General features: G+C 44.7%; 1 protein-coding gene across 1 annotated transcript in view; it reads left to right on the top strand.

Annotated features, from left to right (window-relative positions):
• LOC115153208 (galactosylgalactosylxylosylprotein 3-beta-glucuronosyltransferase 2) overlaps positions 1-11,751 on the top strand; it is a 31,330-nt gene extending 19,579 nt beyond the window's left edge. The window contains exons 3-4 of the mRNA XM_029698407.1: positions 8,751-8,899; positions 10,793-11,751. Coding sequence (XP_029554267.1) covers positions 8,751-8,899; positions 10,793-10,879 — 236 coding nt within the window. The 3' untranslated portion in view covers positions 10,880-11,751. The remainder of the gene's footprint in view (positions 1-8,750; positions 8,900-10,792) is intronic.
• Positions 11,752-16,400: the final 4,649 nt, after the last annotated feature.

Consider the following 16,400-nt stretch of genomic DNA (forward strand, 5'->3'; position numbering starts at 1 on the left):
TGGGCTGAGGCATGCAGAAACTGCCCTAACTCAACCCAGTTGCTGTGCGCTCTGTCGCCAACTAAGGGCGAAGTGAGGCGACTTGAAGGGAGAGGGCAGCGGGGTCAGTGAGCACTCCCTGCCTGCCACCTGTGCCTGCCTCAGTCAAGCACCTCTTCTCAGACTTGGTTGATGATCCAATCTTATGTGGACGGGATCAGGCTAGCTAAACAGCGCTGCATAGCATGCTAGCCAGGTTAGCTGACTTTTAAAGGCGAGCTAGTGTACTGCCACTGGCTATTCCTACCTCCCATGGTGGAATTTTTTGTGTAGCGCGCTCTCTCTCTCTCGTTTAGCACACGTAGCTTTCAGTCGCTTGGTTATTCTAGATGAACCGTGTTGCATTCGGAGAGGTTCTCGAGACCGAAGGAAGACGCCACTCATTGTTCTTTGGCTAGTTCTTTGTTGGCAGCGGGCTTTGCAAGTGCTAGCCCACGAGGATAATGCAGATAGCTGGGTTCTGGCATAGCAAGACTAAGAAGCTGTATGGCTGACGTTGGCTAGCATACGGTACTGTGGCAACAGTGCCTCCGTGTTTGGCTATGGCCGACCTGGGTACATTGTCGACCATTGCTGGAGTTCCTGTACCCATTAAAGGGCCAGGTTTCAGGCGGGCTGTACAGTACCAGGCGCTCTTTGCCCAAAAGAGCGCACCCCTCCCCACAGGTGGCATATTACTGGATTCATTGCTGATTCCTCCCTCTAGCTCACTAGTCCCTTTGAGGTGCTTATTGATACAGATTACGGACTCAGTTGGTGGTTGGCAATCATGCTTTTATCCCACACACAGTCGCTGTGGTTCTTATGAACTCCAAAATGAGCTGTCTGTCTCCTGGTCAACGCGTTTCATTCCTAGGAATTGGATTCAATTATGTATCGCCCTGTCTGTTATCACCGATGGGTACATTTTTCAGAGCTGTCTGTCCCTTTTTACAGCTGGGTTACAAGGTGCAGTGTCACCGGTACCTAATTCTGGTGGGCATGATAACATCTATGATAAAAAAGTTTTTTTTACATGCATACAGGGGTTATTTCAGCATGTCATGTGGGAATTGATGGTGCCACTCCAGGGGCTCATCCCCTGGCAGTGCATTTTTTTAAAGGTATGAGCAGTCTTAGGCCGGTTTCTAAACCAATTGCGCCCACTCGGGATTTGGGTGCAGGTAGCCTAGGACCGCAGGTAACCTAGGGGTTAGAGCATTGGGCCAATAATCGAAAGGTCGCTGGTACTAATACCCGAGCAGACAAGGTGAAAAATCTGTCAATCTGCCCTTATGGCTGGGGCAGGAGAGGGTCATTAGGCAGCGCGCAGATTGTGAAATACGCAGGTACAGCAGGATTTCCTATTGGGTTGGAACTCTGAATGGTTTGCCGGTAGGCCATTTCATATTGTGTCAGCAAAAGTCGGGCCAGGACGTGATTTCATATCCCCATAGCTGTGTTGTACCGAGTTGTCAGACTGAAAGGGAATGTACAGTTATGACTATAACTACTGTTCTCTGAAGGAGGGAAACGAGGAACAACAGCTATTCGGACCCGTTCCGCCCAGTTCTGAGCTTGGTGAAGAGCGGTACTGAATTGAAAGAATGAATTTGTGCCTGGTGTTTATCACCTGTGGAAGGCGGGGCTTCCGGTGAGGCCCTGTGTTCATTGGCCTTGTCAGGCATGATTCTAATGTTCTTCAGTAGAGGGCCGTAGCGCACAAACTCCCGATAGCTGTGTTGTACCCCGCTCCCTCTTTCAGGAAACAATTGTTATAGTTATAACTGTACGTTTTCAGTTTGGAATGCATCCCATCTTGGTGGTGTAAACTGCTCCACACTATTAATGGCCTTTTGTGTTTGGGGTGAGGAGTGGGAGACTGTTTTCGTTCCCTCTCTGAAAGGGTCAGTCAGGGGCAAGCTTCTGTAAGCACATTTAAAAGTTAAGTGGGACGCTGTGATGCTGCTCACCACTTCAGCCCCCTCTCTCTCTTTCTCCTGTCTCTCTCTTGCTCTCTGCACAAAACAAACCCATCTAGTGGTCCCTCCGGCATTAATGGTCCCACTAACCACACACACTAACACTCAAGCGTGCACATAAATGGACACAGCCAGACAAGTCATACACACAAAGACACAGATACATGCGTACACCCATGTGTGCTCACACTTGCATACGCATGCACAATAACCCCCTTTAATCACTATACATATACATCCAATGTAGAATGGGCAGTGTTGAGCAGTGAATAAATTGCAGCGTTTGCCTTAATAACTTGTATTGTGGTATTGGAGGCTATTGTTAGCAGCTAAGTGAGCCAACTAAGCTGTCCCATCTCTACTCCATCCCATTTAATAGGCCACAATTGGACCAGAGAATGAGGAGATGGTTTAGTATTCTTCTGGTGTAGGCACAAACACACACAATTCTGTACATCTCTACCCTTATTTTACCTGGTAAGTAATAAACATTTCAAAACGAAGATGTCTTGATTGCGTATCAAATAAAATACCATTTTAATTGTCACATACACAGAATACCATGAAATGCTTACTGACAAGCCCTTAACCAACAATGCAGTTAAGAAAATATTTACTAAATAAACTGAAGTAAAAAATAAAAGAAGTAACACAATAAAAAAACAATAATGAGGCTATGCAAATAGTCCGGGTGGCCATTTGATTAATTGTTCAGCAGTCTTATGGCTTGTGGGTAGAAGCTGTAAATGAGCCTTTTGGACCTATACTTGGTACTCCAGTACTGCTTGCCATGCAGAGAGAACAGTCTATGACTTGGGTGACTGGAGTCTTTGACAATTTTTGGGACCTTCCTCTGAAGGTCCCAAACCTTCCTCTGAAGTCCCGACCTTCCTCTGAAGGTGCCTCTGAAAAACCACCTAGTATATAAGTCCTGGATGTTAGGAAGCTTGGCCCCAGTGACGTACTGGGCCATACGCACTGCCCTCTGTAGTGCCTTCCGGTCGGATGCGGAGCAGTTGTCATACCAGGCAGTGATGCAACCAGTCAGGATGCTCTCAATGGTTCAGCTGTAGAACCTTTTGAGAATCTGGGGACCCATGCCAAATCTTTTCAGTTTCCTGAGGAGGAAAAGGCGTTGTCGTGCCCTCTTCAAAACTTTCTTGGTGTGTTTGGACCATGATAGTTTGTTGGTGATGTGGACACCAAGGAACCTGAAACTCTCGACCCGCTCCCATGTGAAAGGACGCGTGTTCGTCCCTCCTTTTCCTGTATTCCACAGTCTCCTTTGTTTTGCTCACGTTGAGGGAGAGGTTGTTGTCCTGGCACCACACTGCCAGGTCTCTGACCTCCTCCCTATAGGCTATCTCATTGTTGTCGGTGATCAGGCTGATCACTGTTGTGTCGTCAGCAAACTTAATGATGGTGTTGGAGTTGTGCTTGGCCACGCAGTCGTGGGTGAACAGGGAGTACAGGAGAGGACTAAGAACGCAACCCTGAGAGGCCCCCATGTTGAGGATCAGCGTGGCAGATGTGTTGTTGCCTACCCTTACCACCTGGGGGTGGCCCATCAGGAAGTCCAGGATCCAGTTGCAGAGGGAGGTGTTTAGTCCCAGGGTCCTTAGCTTACTAATGAGCTTTATGGGCACTATGGTGTTGAACACTGAGCTGTAGTCAATGAACAGCATTCTCACATACAGTACCAGTCAAAAGTTTGGACACACCTACTCATTCCAGGGTTTTTCTTTATTTTTATTATTTTCAACATTTTAAACTAATATTGAAGAGATGAAAACTATGAAATAACACATATGGAATCATGTAGTAACCAAAAAAGTGTTAAACAAATCAAAATATATTTTCTATTTGAGATTCTTCAAAGTTGCCACCTTTTGCCTTGATGACAGCTTTGCACAACCTCTTGGCATTCTCTCAACCAGCTACATGAGGAATGCTTTCCAACAGTCTTTCTTGAGCACAGGGACTATGGTGGTCTGCTTGAAATATGTAGGTATTACAGACTCGGTCAGGGAGAGGTTGAAAATGTCAGTGAAGACACTTGGCATGTGGTCAACGCATGCTCTGAGTAGACGTCCTGGTAATCCTTCTGGCCCCACGGCATTGTGAATTTTGACCTGTTTAAAAGGTCTTGCTCACATCGGCTACGGAGAGTGTGAACACAAAGTCGTCAGGAACAGAGCCGGCGTAGTAGGATTCAATCTTAGTCCTGTATTGATGCTTTGCCTGTTTGATGGTTCGTCTCAGGGCATATATACATACGGTCACCGTGGGGATGACGTCGTCGATGCACTTATTGATGAAGCCGGGGACTGAGGTGGTATACTGCTCAATGCCATTGGATGAATCCCAGAACATATTCCTTTCTGTGCTAGCAAAATACGCATCCGCGTCATCTGACCACTTCCATATTGAACGTATCACTGGTACTACCTGCTTTAGTTTTTGCTTGTAAGCAGGAATCAGGATGATAGAATTATGGTAAGATTTGCCAAATGGAGGGTGAGGGAGAGCATTGTACGCATCTCTGTGTGTGAGCAATACCTCAAGACGAGCAACACCTCAAGACAACCTTAATATTATTTCCGGAAAACCGGAAAGTTGTATATTATCCGTGTCGTCGTTCAGCCACAACTTGGTAAAACATAAGATATTGCCATTTTTAATGTCCGTTAGTTGGATAGTCTCAAACGGAGCTCATCCAGTTTATTCTCCAGTTATTGCTCGTTGGCCAATAGAACAGATAGTAGAGGCGGGTTACCCACTTGCCGACTAATTCTCACAACGCACCCTGATCTGCACCCCCGGTATCTTCTTTTCTTAATGTGAATGACGGGGATTTGTACCTTTTCCGGGAGCAACATTATATCCTTTGCGTCAGACTCATTAAATCAAAAATCTTTATCCAGTTCGAGGTGAGTAGTCGCTGTTCTGATATGCAGAAGCTCTTTTCGGTCATAAGAGACGGTAGCATGAACATTATGTACAAAATAAGTTACAAACAATGCGTAAAAAACACACAAAATAGCACAATTGGTTAGGAGCCTGTAAAACGGCAGCCATCCCCTCCGGTGACATTTTCCAATAGTATGTCTTCACACTGCAGAGTTAATACTTGGTAGAAGCACATTTGGCAGCATTAGAGCTGTGAATCATTTTGAATAAGATTCTACCAACATTGCACAACTCTTAGGGTAACATACTCTATATCCATTGTTTTTGTAGAAATCGCTCAAGCTCATCCATTCTGTTGGTAACAAGGACGTTAAGTACTAATGCAAGACAAAACAGCAAACATTTTAATCTACAGGATCAGGTCAAATCCAATACAACGTAGCTCAGAGTGAAACCCTGTGTATTTTCAAGTATTGTGGTGGCAGCATCATGTTATGTGCAAAGGGTGTGTAGACTTTCACTACTTTACATATGATGCACAGAAACAGAACCATAGAGAAAAGGACACAAGGAAATGAAGCCAGGAAAGGAAGCTGGATGAAACTATTGAGACAGAAACTGCATCGATAACAGGCAGGCATTGCTAACAGATGCACCAGTCTTCATACCATTTTAGCTGCAGGTTAAGAGATTAAGAGTCTATCTTATAATGGCTTTCATACCCATCTATCACACCTGTTACAGCTTCTGGGCTTTCACTGTGGTATCACTTATTGCTCAGTAATATGTCTGATAGAACAAGGAGGCAAGGACACATAATACGCTATTCCATGCAGCCATTAGCACACTCCATTCCCAACGTGAGTAAAACATTTAAACGTGTTAACCCTCGCAAGGCTGCCGGCCCAGACGGCATCCCTAGCCGCGTCCTCAGAGCTTGCGCAGACCAGCTGGCTGGTGTGTTTATGGACATATTCAATCAATCCCTATCCCAGTCTGCTGTTCACACATGCTTCAAGAGGCCCAGCATTGTTCCTGTTCCCAAGAAAGCTAAGGTAACTGAGCTAAACGACTATCGCCCCGTAGCACTCACTTCCGTCATCATGAAGTGCTTTGAGAGCCTAGTCAAGGATCATATCACCTCCACCCTACCTGATACCCTAGACCCACTCCAATTTGCTTGCCGCCCCAATAGGTCCATAGACGACACAATCGCAATCACACTGCACACTGCCCTAACCCATCTGGACAGGAGGAATAACTATGTAAGAATGCTGTTCATCGACTACAGCTCAGCATTTAACACCATAGTACCCTCCAAACTCGTCATTAAGCTAGAGACCCTGGGTCTCGACCCTGACCTGTGCAACTGGGTCCTGGACTTTCTGACGGACAGCCCCCTGGTGGTGAGGGTAGGAAACAACATCTCCACCCCACTGATCCTCAACACTGGGGCCCCACAAGGGTGCGTTCTCAGCCCTCACCTGTACTCCCTGTTCACCCATGACTGCGTGGCCATACACGCCTCCAACTCAATCATCAAGTTTGCAGATGACACTACAGTGGTAGGCTTGATTACCAACAATGACGAGACGGCCTACAGGGAGGAGGTGAGGGCCCTCGGAATGTGGTGTCAGGAAAATAACCTCACACTCAACATCAACAAAACAAAGGAGATGATCGTGAACTTCAGGAAACAGCAGAGGGAGGACCCCCCTATCCATATCGACGGGACTGTAGTGGAGAAGGTGGAAAGTTTTAAGTTCCTCGGCGTACACATTACAGACAAACTGAAATGGTCCACCCACACAGACAGCGTGGTGAAGAAGGCGCAACAGCGCCTCTTCAACCTCAGGAGCCTGAAGAAATTTGGCTTGTCACCAAAAACACTTACAAACTTTTACAGATGCACCATCGAGAGCATCCTGTCGGGCTGTATGACAGCCTGGTACGGCAACTGCTCCACCCACAACCCAAGGCTCTCCAGAGGGTATTGAGGTCTGCACAACGCATCAGCGGGGGCAAACTACCTGCCCTCCAGGACACCTACACCACCCGATATAACAGAAAGGCCAAAAAGATCATCAAGGACAACAACCACCCGAGCCACTGCCTGTTCACCCTGCTATCATCCAGAAGGTGAGGTCAGGACAGGTGCATCAAAGCTGGGACCGAGAGACTGAAAAACAGCTTATATCTCAAGGCCATCAGACTGTTAAACAGCCATCACTAACATTGAGTGGCTGCTGCCAACATACTGACTCAAATCTCTAGCCACTTTAATAATAAAAAATTGGATGTAATAAACGTATCACTAGTCACTTTAAACAATGCCACTTTATTTAATGTTTACATAACCTACATTACTCATCTCATATGTATATACTGTACTCTATACCATCTACTGCATCTTGCCTATGCCGTTCGGCCATCGCTCATCCATATATTTATATGTACATATTCTTATTAATTCCTTTACACTTGTGTGTGTATAAGGTAGTTGTTGTGAACTTCTTAGATTACTTGTTAGATATTACAGTATAGTCGGAACTAGAAGCACAAGCGTTTCGCTACACTCGCATTAACATCTGCTAACCATATGTATGTGACAAATAAGATTTGATTTGATTTAGAACTGACCCAATAGGCAGATCTCACTGGACTCATACACTGCGGATCTGTGTGTTAAACTGGTGACTTCAAAATACAGGAAATACACAACACACTCTCGCACATGCACATAAACGTGCATGCACACTCTCACGCATTAAAACTCACACAAACAATCTCACAATGTCTCAGTGGAGAAGTAGAATACCCATGTGAGTAGTGTTTTGGCCTAGAAAACAGTGTGCTCACTGGAAACGAGGAGGCAAGGACACATAATAAGCTATTCCATGCAGCCATCAGCACACCCCAATCTCAGTAGGATGGCATATTCACTGAGTGTACAAATCATTAGGAACACTTGCTGGAACCCCATGACAGACTGGCCAGGTGAATCCAGGTCAAAGCTATGATCTCTTATTGATGTCACTTGTTAAATCCACTTCGATCAGTATAGATGAATGGGAGGAGACAGGTTAAAGAAGGATGTTAAAGCCTTGATATAATTGAGACATGGATTGTGTATGTGTGCCATTCAGAGTGTGAAGGGCATGACGAAAGATTTAACTGCCTTTGAATTGGGTATGGTATTAGGTGCCAGGTGCACCGGTTTGAGTGTGTCAAGAACTGCAACGCTAATGGACTTTTCAGTTTCCTGTGTGTATCAAGAATGGTCCACCACCCAAAGGACATCCAGCCAACTTGACACAACTGTGGGAAGCATCACTGTGGAATGCTTTTGACACCTTGAAGTCCATACTATGACGAATTGAAGCTGTTTTCAGGGCAAAATGCAGTGCAACTCAATATTAGGAAGGTGTTCGTAATGGTTTCCACACTCAGTGTATACTGTAACTGAGATAAGGAGGGTCATATGAAATACTGTAGCGGGCTCTTCCTGTGTCAAAGCTTGGCATTCTCAATGCATAGTCATGAACAACAAACACACGTGCACACACACTCAAATGTCTTACCTGATCTCTAGTATGCAGTTCACCATAGTGGGATAGGGACCCAGTTCCAATAGTTCAAGGTTATCAATGATCTGTATATAATTACGTCAAGGAGTGATGCAAGAAATGAATTGATCCTGTTGCCCCTCTCAATTGCTCTCTCCGAACAGTATAGCACATCCAATGTGAGAATGACATGTAATGGTTGAGACTGAATTTTTGTGTAATCCTCTGACCATGATCATAGAAGGCCTTAAACCCTCCTCTTCCTCTTCTCCAGGTTTTGCAGTAAACCTCCAGGTGGTTCTGGGGAGCCCGCGGGCGCTGTTTAAGCGCAGGGGTTCCCAGCCCGGCATGCAGGAGTCTGACTTCCTGAAGCAGATCACAAAGGTGGGAGACCTGGAGCCGAAAGCCAACAACTGCACAAGGGTGAGTAGTCTAGCCTATCACTGTTACCGTGGCAACAGTGTTATTAGGTCAACAACAAAAAAGTTGTCCTGACAGTAACACTGTTTCCATTGGTTAAACTTTCTGGGATGAAACGCAATTTCCTAATATAGCCTCTTGTCTGACTGTGTCATCTCATCAGTTAGGCTAACCCTCTCCCTCCTCTCCTGTGCAGCATAAGACACTAGTAGAGTCATCATCATTATCAGCCCATTAAGTTAATGGGGCCGCTGTAGGCTGATATTTATATACACTATTAGCAGGATGTGACATCATCACTTATCACCCACGGTTACATTGCCAGCAGGACGTGACATCATCCCTAATAACAACCCAGCCAGGCTCCATGTACAGTAGGTTGCCCTTAGTTACAGATCTGGGATAAGCTTACATTCTTCACATGCTAACCTTAAGCATCAGAGAGGAAATATACTGAACAAAAATATCAACAACATATAAAGTTTTGGTTTCATGAGCTGAAATAAAAGATCCCAGAAGTGTTCCATATGTACAAAAAGCTTATTTCTCTCAAATTTTGGGTACAAATTTGTTTACATCCCTGTTATTGAGCATTTGTACTTTGTCAAGATAATCCATCCACCTGACAGGTGTGGCATATCAAGAAGCTGATTAAACAGCATGATCATTACACTTGTGCACCTTGTGCTGGGGACAATAAAATGCCACTTTAAAATGTGCAATTTTTTCACACAACACAATGCCATCACAATGCCTCAAGTTTTGAGGGAGCGTGCAATTGGCATGCTGACTACAGGAATGTCTACCAGAGCTGTTACCAGATAATTGTATGTTAATTTCTCTACCATAAGCTGCCTCTCCAACGTTGTTTTAGAGAATTTGGCAGTACATCCAACCGGCCTCACAAGCGCAGACCAGGTGTAACCACTCCAGCACAGGACCTCCACATCCGGCTTCTTCACATGCTGGATCGTCTGAGACCAGCCACCCCGACAGCTGATGAAACTGTGGGTTTGCACAACTGAAGAATTTCTGCACAAACTGTCATGGAAGCTCATCTGTGTGCTCGTCGTCCTCACCAGGGTCTTGACCTGACTGCAGTTCGGCATTGGAACAGACATCAGTGGCCAAATGCTCACCTTTCGATGGCCATAGAAATGCTGGAGAAGGGTGCTCTTCACGGCTAAATCCCGGTTTCAACTGTACCGGGCAGGTTGCAGACAGCGTGATTGAGGAGACTTATCACTAGGCACACTGGCACAGGGCACTCTGTCCACACTTTGGGTGTGAACAGACTGGACTGCACGCAGGCACCACCCGCCCCCCCCCCCCCCCAATTCTCCCCAACCTCTCCCAGAACATCTTATAACACATGGGTTCTAACTAGATTCTGATCTTCCCTACAGACAGGACTAGAATATTGGTTGGGGTTCGGGAGAACAATGGAATGCACACAAACTGCGCAGAAATGTTGACACTCACATGCTGCTCCCCACCCTCTGCACCGCTTCGCTGGCTGCAGCATTGGTCTCATTGGATATGCAAAGTGGGACAATTAGCAGGAAATGACATGTGGAGACGGGAACGGATAGCACCACACACCAAACAATCAATCACTGCATGTGTGTGTGAACACAGAAATGACCACCATCGACTGGGTTGAAAATAGAAGTGAGCCACTTCCACATGTACTACAGTAAAAGGTAGAACTATCAGTCTGTTCAGTCTGAAACACTCCCTCACTTTCTCTGTCACAGAGCCTTTTCTTGAGCATTTGAACAGGCACCATTCCTTTTCACAGGGTTGTCTCTGCTATAGTGGAACCCTTGCTTTGGCATTCCCATTTATATCAGTTCACTGGTGTGCACTCTAACCCTCTCTCCCCCTCTGTCTCAGGTGTTGGTGTGGCACACTCGTACAGAGAAGGTGAATCTGGGCAACGAGCCCAAACATCGACAGGACAGTATAGTCATCGAGGTCTAACGGGCGGGATAACCAGGGAGGAATAAACAAGCCCATTGGTCGGACAGACTGCCAGTAATTTATGGAACTACACTACCGATAGCACCTTGCTTGACCATAACCTTGACTACACTATGATGGACACTTTAGACCAATTGCATGGATGGGAACTGCTGCCTGAATGTTGTGATTGGCTCAATGAGGTCCCCGATTCATTTGTAACTCAAAGTGGACCAAAATGCACTGAGGTGACCTATGCATTCCCAGTGGACTCTGCTCTTGTACTGCAATATGTGGACCAGTCCCTTATGAGGGGACTTCCTCTGAAGTATGTGGGCTAAACCTGTCTGTCTGTGTGTGTGTGTGTCTGTCTGTGTGCCTGATCATTGAGTATGTAAGTTCAGTTTGTATGAAACGGAACAAGATTTGTGTTCAGTATGTGTGTTTATCTGTAAAAGGAAGTGCGAAGTAGATCACTTGCTGGGTGCCGATGAACGGTGGACATTCAACATGTTGAATAGTTGGGAAATGACCAGAAAATGCAATCTGATGTTCTATGGTCAGAGGTGACAGGACAGCCACCAGTTGTGTACTGCCGACATTAATGTTGGTCTTCTTGGCTTCAAGTGTCTGTGGATCTGACACACTGGACTACAAAGAACAAACTCCAGGAGTACAACTTTGATTCCAAATGAACCCTCTTGTAAAAGAAGGAATAAAGAAAAGAAAATAACCAAAAGATAAACTACAACTTTACAATAAAAGAGTCATTGGACAAAAATGGTCACACAGTTCATGGCTATTCACTGTTTAATGCACGGAAACTTTTTTTCTCTGTACTAGGCACCAGAAAATGTAAACACCATTAGAAATAAACCTGGAGTACGCGCTGTGTGTATGTGTGTGTTCTCATGAGTGTATATTTGTGTGTTTGTGTGTTCTCTTGTTATTGCTTGGCAGAGGGATAGAATCTCCACCTTAGAACTACACTACACAATATCTCTGTGTGTGTATGTCTGTGATTGGGTGTGTTTGTTCTGTTGTATGTTTGTCCCATATTCCCCCATGTCCTATAATATTTCTTCACTTGGATTTCCTATTTCCCCACTATAGAATCTATTGAATGACACAAAGCAGGACTAGACAGAGATTATGACATAATAGAGACCAGGAAGTACACATGATTTTGAGACAACAGTTCTAATCCCTGACAGCTCCATTCGGTTCCCAATGTCAACACAGTTCCTGAATCATCTGGAGCTTTATGTCGTCACTGTTATCATATCTTTCTTCATATCAGTCTGGTCTCCTTCCCCACCCATCCCTTGTTAGCTCCTTGCCCCAGGTTTGTTTGCCTCAATCTACTGTCTGGTTCACACTATATGGCCGAGCCGAACCATACTGCGCTGGCTCAGATATTGTCTTTTCACATTGTCATGTCCAGCACGGTTCTAGCAACTAATGTGAACACGTAACCAGGCTTGGCATTATATAGAGTGAATCATACATAACTGTGGGTCTTATTGTACTGCACACAACCAAACACCACAGTAAGATAGGGGACAGTAGAACACAACATGACGGGGAGGGATAGGTGGGAGGCCTCTATCTCAGACACACATACAGTAATACAGTACTGGATCATACAATGTTTTGCTACAGGGGCTCTGATTGCCCAGAGGGGAGGAAGGGGGAGGGTACAGTACAATATACACACATGAGATTGATTGGGTCACCAACATGATAGCCTTATCTTCCATTTTAATATCTATTTAATCTCTATCGGTTTTGGTAATGATACCTTATTATTATTATTAGACGCTTGATTCTCTTTCGACCAAAATATGTTTTTGTTTTTTTACCAAATGAAAAAAAGGTGAAAAGAAGATGAAAGTGAAAGTCACATGTAGAGATGCCAGTCTGTTTTCACTCGAGACTCCGCCCCCTTTCCCTTTGACTCTCCTCAACACACAGAGAGAGGTAGAGAGAGGTAGAGGGAAGGTCTCTAAAGGAATGATAAAAGGGAAGGAGGGAGGACAGTGGAGCAGTCCATAGATTACCATCTGTGTGTTTCCTGTTTTGGGATTGGTGGGAGAAGGTAAAGGAGGGGATTTGGGGGGGACATGGAAGCTCTGCCTCCCGTTCACAATTTTCCCCTGTCCCCTCCCTCACTTCCACAGCTGGGTGCTGAGGGTCTGGCCCGAGGGGGGTCCCACCCACCCCCCTCAGGAGCACCTGGTTGGACAAAGCTGGGTGGCGCTGACACACTACCACTCATGGCGATGCCCGACATCTGCTGGGTCATCTGAGGGAGAGATGGAAGGAGGTGTGTGTGTGTGTGTGTGTGTGTGAGAGAGAGAGAGAGAGGGGGGGGGCAGAGAAAACAGAAAGGTTAGAGGGTTGTACAAACCCAGTTAAAGAACTCTAGAATGACATGAACAACCTGCTTAACACAGCAGACATTATTCCCTTACTGCATATATAAGGACCAGAGAGTAGACCCTCCTTCTCTCTTTTCTCCTTCTCAGTCCATTTCCTTTATTTCACTCCCATCAATTCTCCCTTCCCTATCTCTCCTCTGCTCTCCTCCCCCTCTCCTCTCTTGCCTCCTGTCCAGTTCCAAACCATTATAAATGCACCTTCATGCCAGGGGTTTCCATTAGCCGCTTTGGTCCGCATTTCTTTTGGTGGGAAAAGCCGATATAAAAAAAATCCCATTGCGAAATAATGCTTTCTAGCTTATTCATTGATGGAAATACCAGTCGATGGAAATACATTTGACTGATCATGCTTATCGGTCTATAGGTTAATTAGCATAATTTGGTGGAATTACGTTGGCGCGTGTGTAGATTATATTTGTTGTATATCTTATTTATCACATGCACACAGCATACAGATACAGAACCTTTGAATGGAACATCTGTCAGATAAACGCAAAAGCTGCTGCTGCTTCTTGTGGTGCTTTCAAGACAACTGGAAACTCTGAAAAATACGAGTTAAAATCATGACGTCAGTGATCTTCAGCTCAGAAAGCCGGAGCTCTAGAAAGAGGCCCGAGTTCAAATTCCGAGTTGGATGACTGTTCAAAGTGATTTTTCCCTGTCTGAGATTTTTTTTCTTCTCCCAATTCCCAGTTGTTTTGAACGTGGCATCAAACGCGAACAGAAGGCAGGCATCATCAACACATCACACACCCCTTTGCAATGTGCTAGAGGCAGTATGCCTTTTTCTAAACATATACTTACTACATATTATGAGTCATATCTTACCTTGCTTCAAAGTAGCCTATTAGATCTACATTTCTAACAGATATTTTCATATACAGTCCCAGTCAAAAGTTTGGACACATCTACTCATTCCAGGGTTTTTCATTATTTTTACTATTTTCTACATTGTAGAATAATAATGAAGACATCAAAACTATGAATTAACAAATATGGAATCATGTAGAAACCAAGAAAGTGTAAAACAAATCCAAATATATTTTCGATTTTTCAAAGTAGCCACCCTTTGCCTTGATGACAGCTTTGCACACGCCTGGCATTCTCTCATCCAGCTTCACCTGGAATGTTTTTCCAACAGTCTTGAAGGAGTTCCCACATGACCACCTGTTGGGTGCTTTTCCTTCACTCTGCGGTCCAACTCATCCCAAACCATCTCAATTGGTGTGAAGTCGGGTGATTGTGGATGCCAGGTCATCTGAAGCAGACCTCCATCAATCTCCTTGGTCAAATAGCCTGGTGGTGTGTTTTGGGTCATTGAAAAACAAATGATAGTCCCACTAAGCACAAACCAGATGGGATGGCGTATCGCTGCAGAATGCTGTGGTAGCCATGCTGGTTAAGTGTGCCTTGAATTCTAAATAAATCACAGACAGTGCCACCAGCAAAGCACCCCCACACCATCACACCTCCTCCTCCACCGTGGGAACCACAAATGCCGAGATCATCCATTCACCTACTCTGCATGTCACAAAAACACGGCGTTTGGAACCAAAAAGAAATCATTTGAACTCATCAGACCAAAGGACAGATTTCCACCAGTCTAATGTCCATTGTTCGTGTTTCTTGGCCCAAGCAAGTCTCTTCTTATTATTGGTGCCATTTGGTAGTGGTTTCTTTGCAGCAATTCCACCATGAAGGCCAAATTTATGCAGTCTCCTCTGAACAGTTGATGTTAAGATGTGTTTGTTACTTGAGCTCTGCGAAGCATTTATTTGGGCTGCAATCTGAGGTGCAGTTAACTTTAATGAACTTATCCTCTGCAAAAGAGGTATCTCTGGGTCTGCCTTTCCTGTGGCGGTCTTCATGAGAGCCAATTTCATCACAGCGCTTGATGGTTTTTGCGACTGCACTGGAAGAATCTTTCAAAGTTCTTGAAATTTTCCGGATTGACTGACCTTCATGTCTTAAAGTAATGATGGACTGTCATTTCTCTTTGCTTATTTGAGCTGTTATTGCCAAAATATGGACATGGGTCTTTTACCAAATAGGCCTATCTTCTGTATACCACCCCTACCTTGTCACGACACAGCTGATTGGCTCAAATGCATTAAGAAGGAAAGACATTCCACAAATTAACTTTTAACAAGGCACACCTGTTAATTGAAATGCATTCCAGGTGACTACCTCATGAAGCTGGTTGAGAGAATGCCAAGAGTGTGCAAAGCTGGCATCAAGGCAAAGGGTGGCTACTTTGAAGAATCTCAAATATAAAATATGTTTTGATTTGTTTAACACTTTTTTGGTTACTACATGATTCCATATGTGTTCTTCCATAGTTTTGATGTCTTCACTATTATTCTACAATGTAGAACATAATAAAAATATAGAAAAACCCTGAAATGAGTTGGCGTGTCCAAACTTTTGACTGGCACTGTATGTCACATGAAACCGCTCGCATGTGCAGTGCCCTTTTGACAATGGTGTTTTCCCGCTAATTGCATTATGGAACGAACATTGGAACGAACGCGTAGCCTACTGCATTGTGCACATTGCTGCTCTTATACTGTGAAGAAATAGTTTATCAACATTTTAAGATAAACATTCTGATCTTTTGCATCAGACTCATAGCTTTTTAACATTTTTATTTTATGTCGCCTAGGCCTACTGGTTGTATGAATTTGGGCTCTATTGTCCCACAACTGTCCCAGAGTCTGCTTGGAATAAGCCATTTCTTTCTCGACCAGCTGATGAATAGAACATGTAGCCTAAACTTTTCTACTATAGTAGATTGAGATAGGCTAGTGATTTTGCTGTTCGTTACTCGTCTTGTTGGCTGAGGAAAAGTTAATGAGGACAGTTCATGTTCAAAGTGCACATCAGAATTCAATAAGAAGGACCACACATAGTGGCATCCTCCACTTGCATGTCCTGTTCATATGAGTTACCATAATCTAAATGTGATGTCTGTCATTCTGTGCACTGTGGGGGGACACCCTAATTAAGTAACTCCCCAATGCATATGAGTCTGGTAAACAACAACGATGCCTTTCCAATGTCTGGTGCCACATCTTCCTAACGAAACCCTGCTTCATGCCCCT

This window comes from Salmo trutta, chromosome 18 (genome assembly GCF_901001165.1).
Source record: "Salmo trutta chromosome 18, fSalTru1.1, whole genome shotgun sequence".
NCBI classification, from domain to species: Eukaryota; Metazoa; Chordata; class Actinopteri; order Salmoniformes; family Salmonidae; genus Salmo; species Salmo trutta.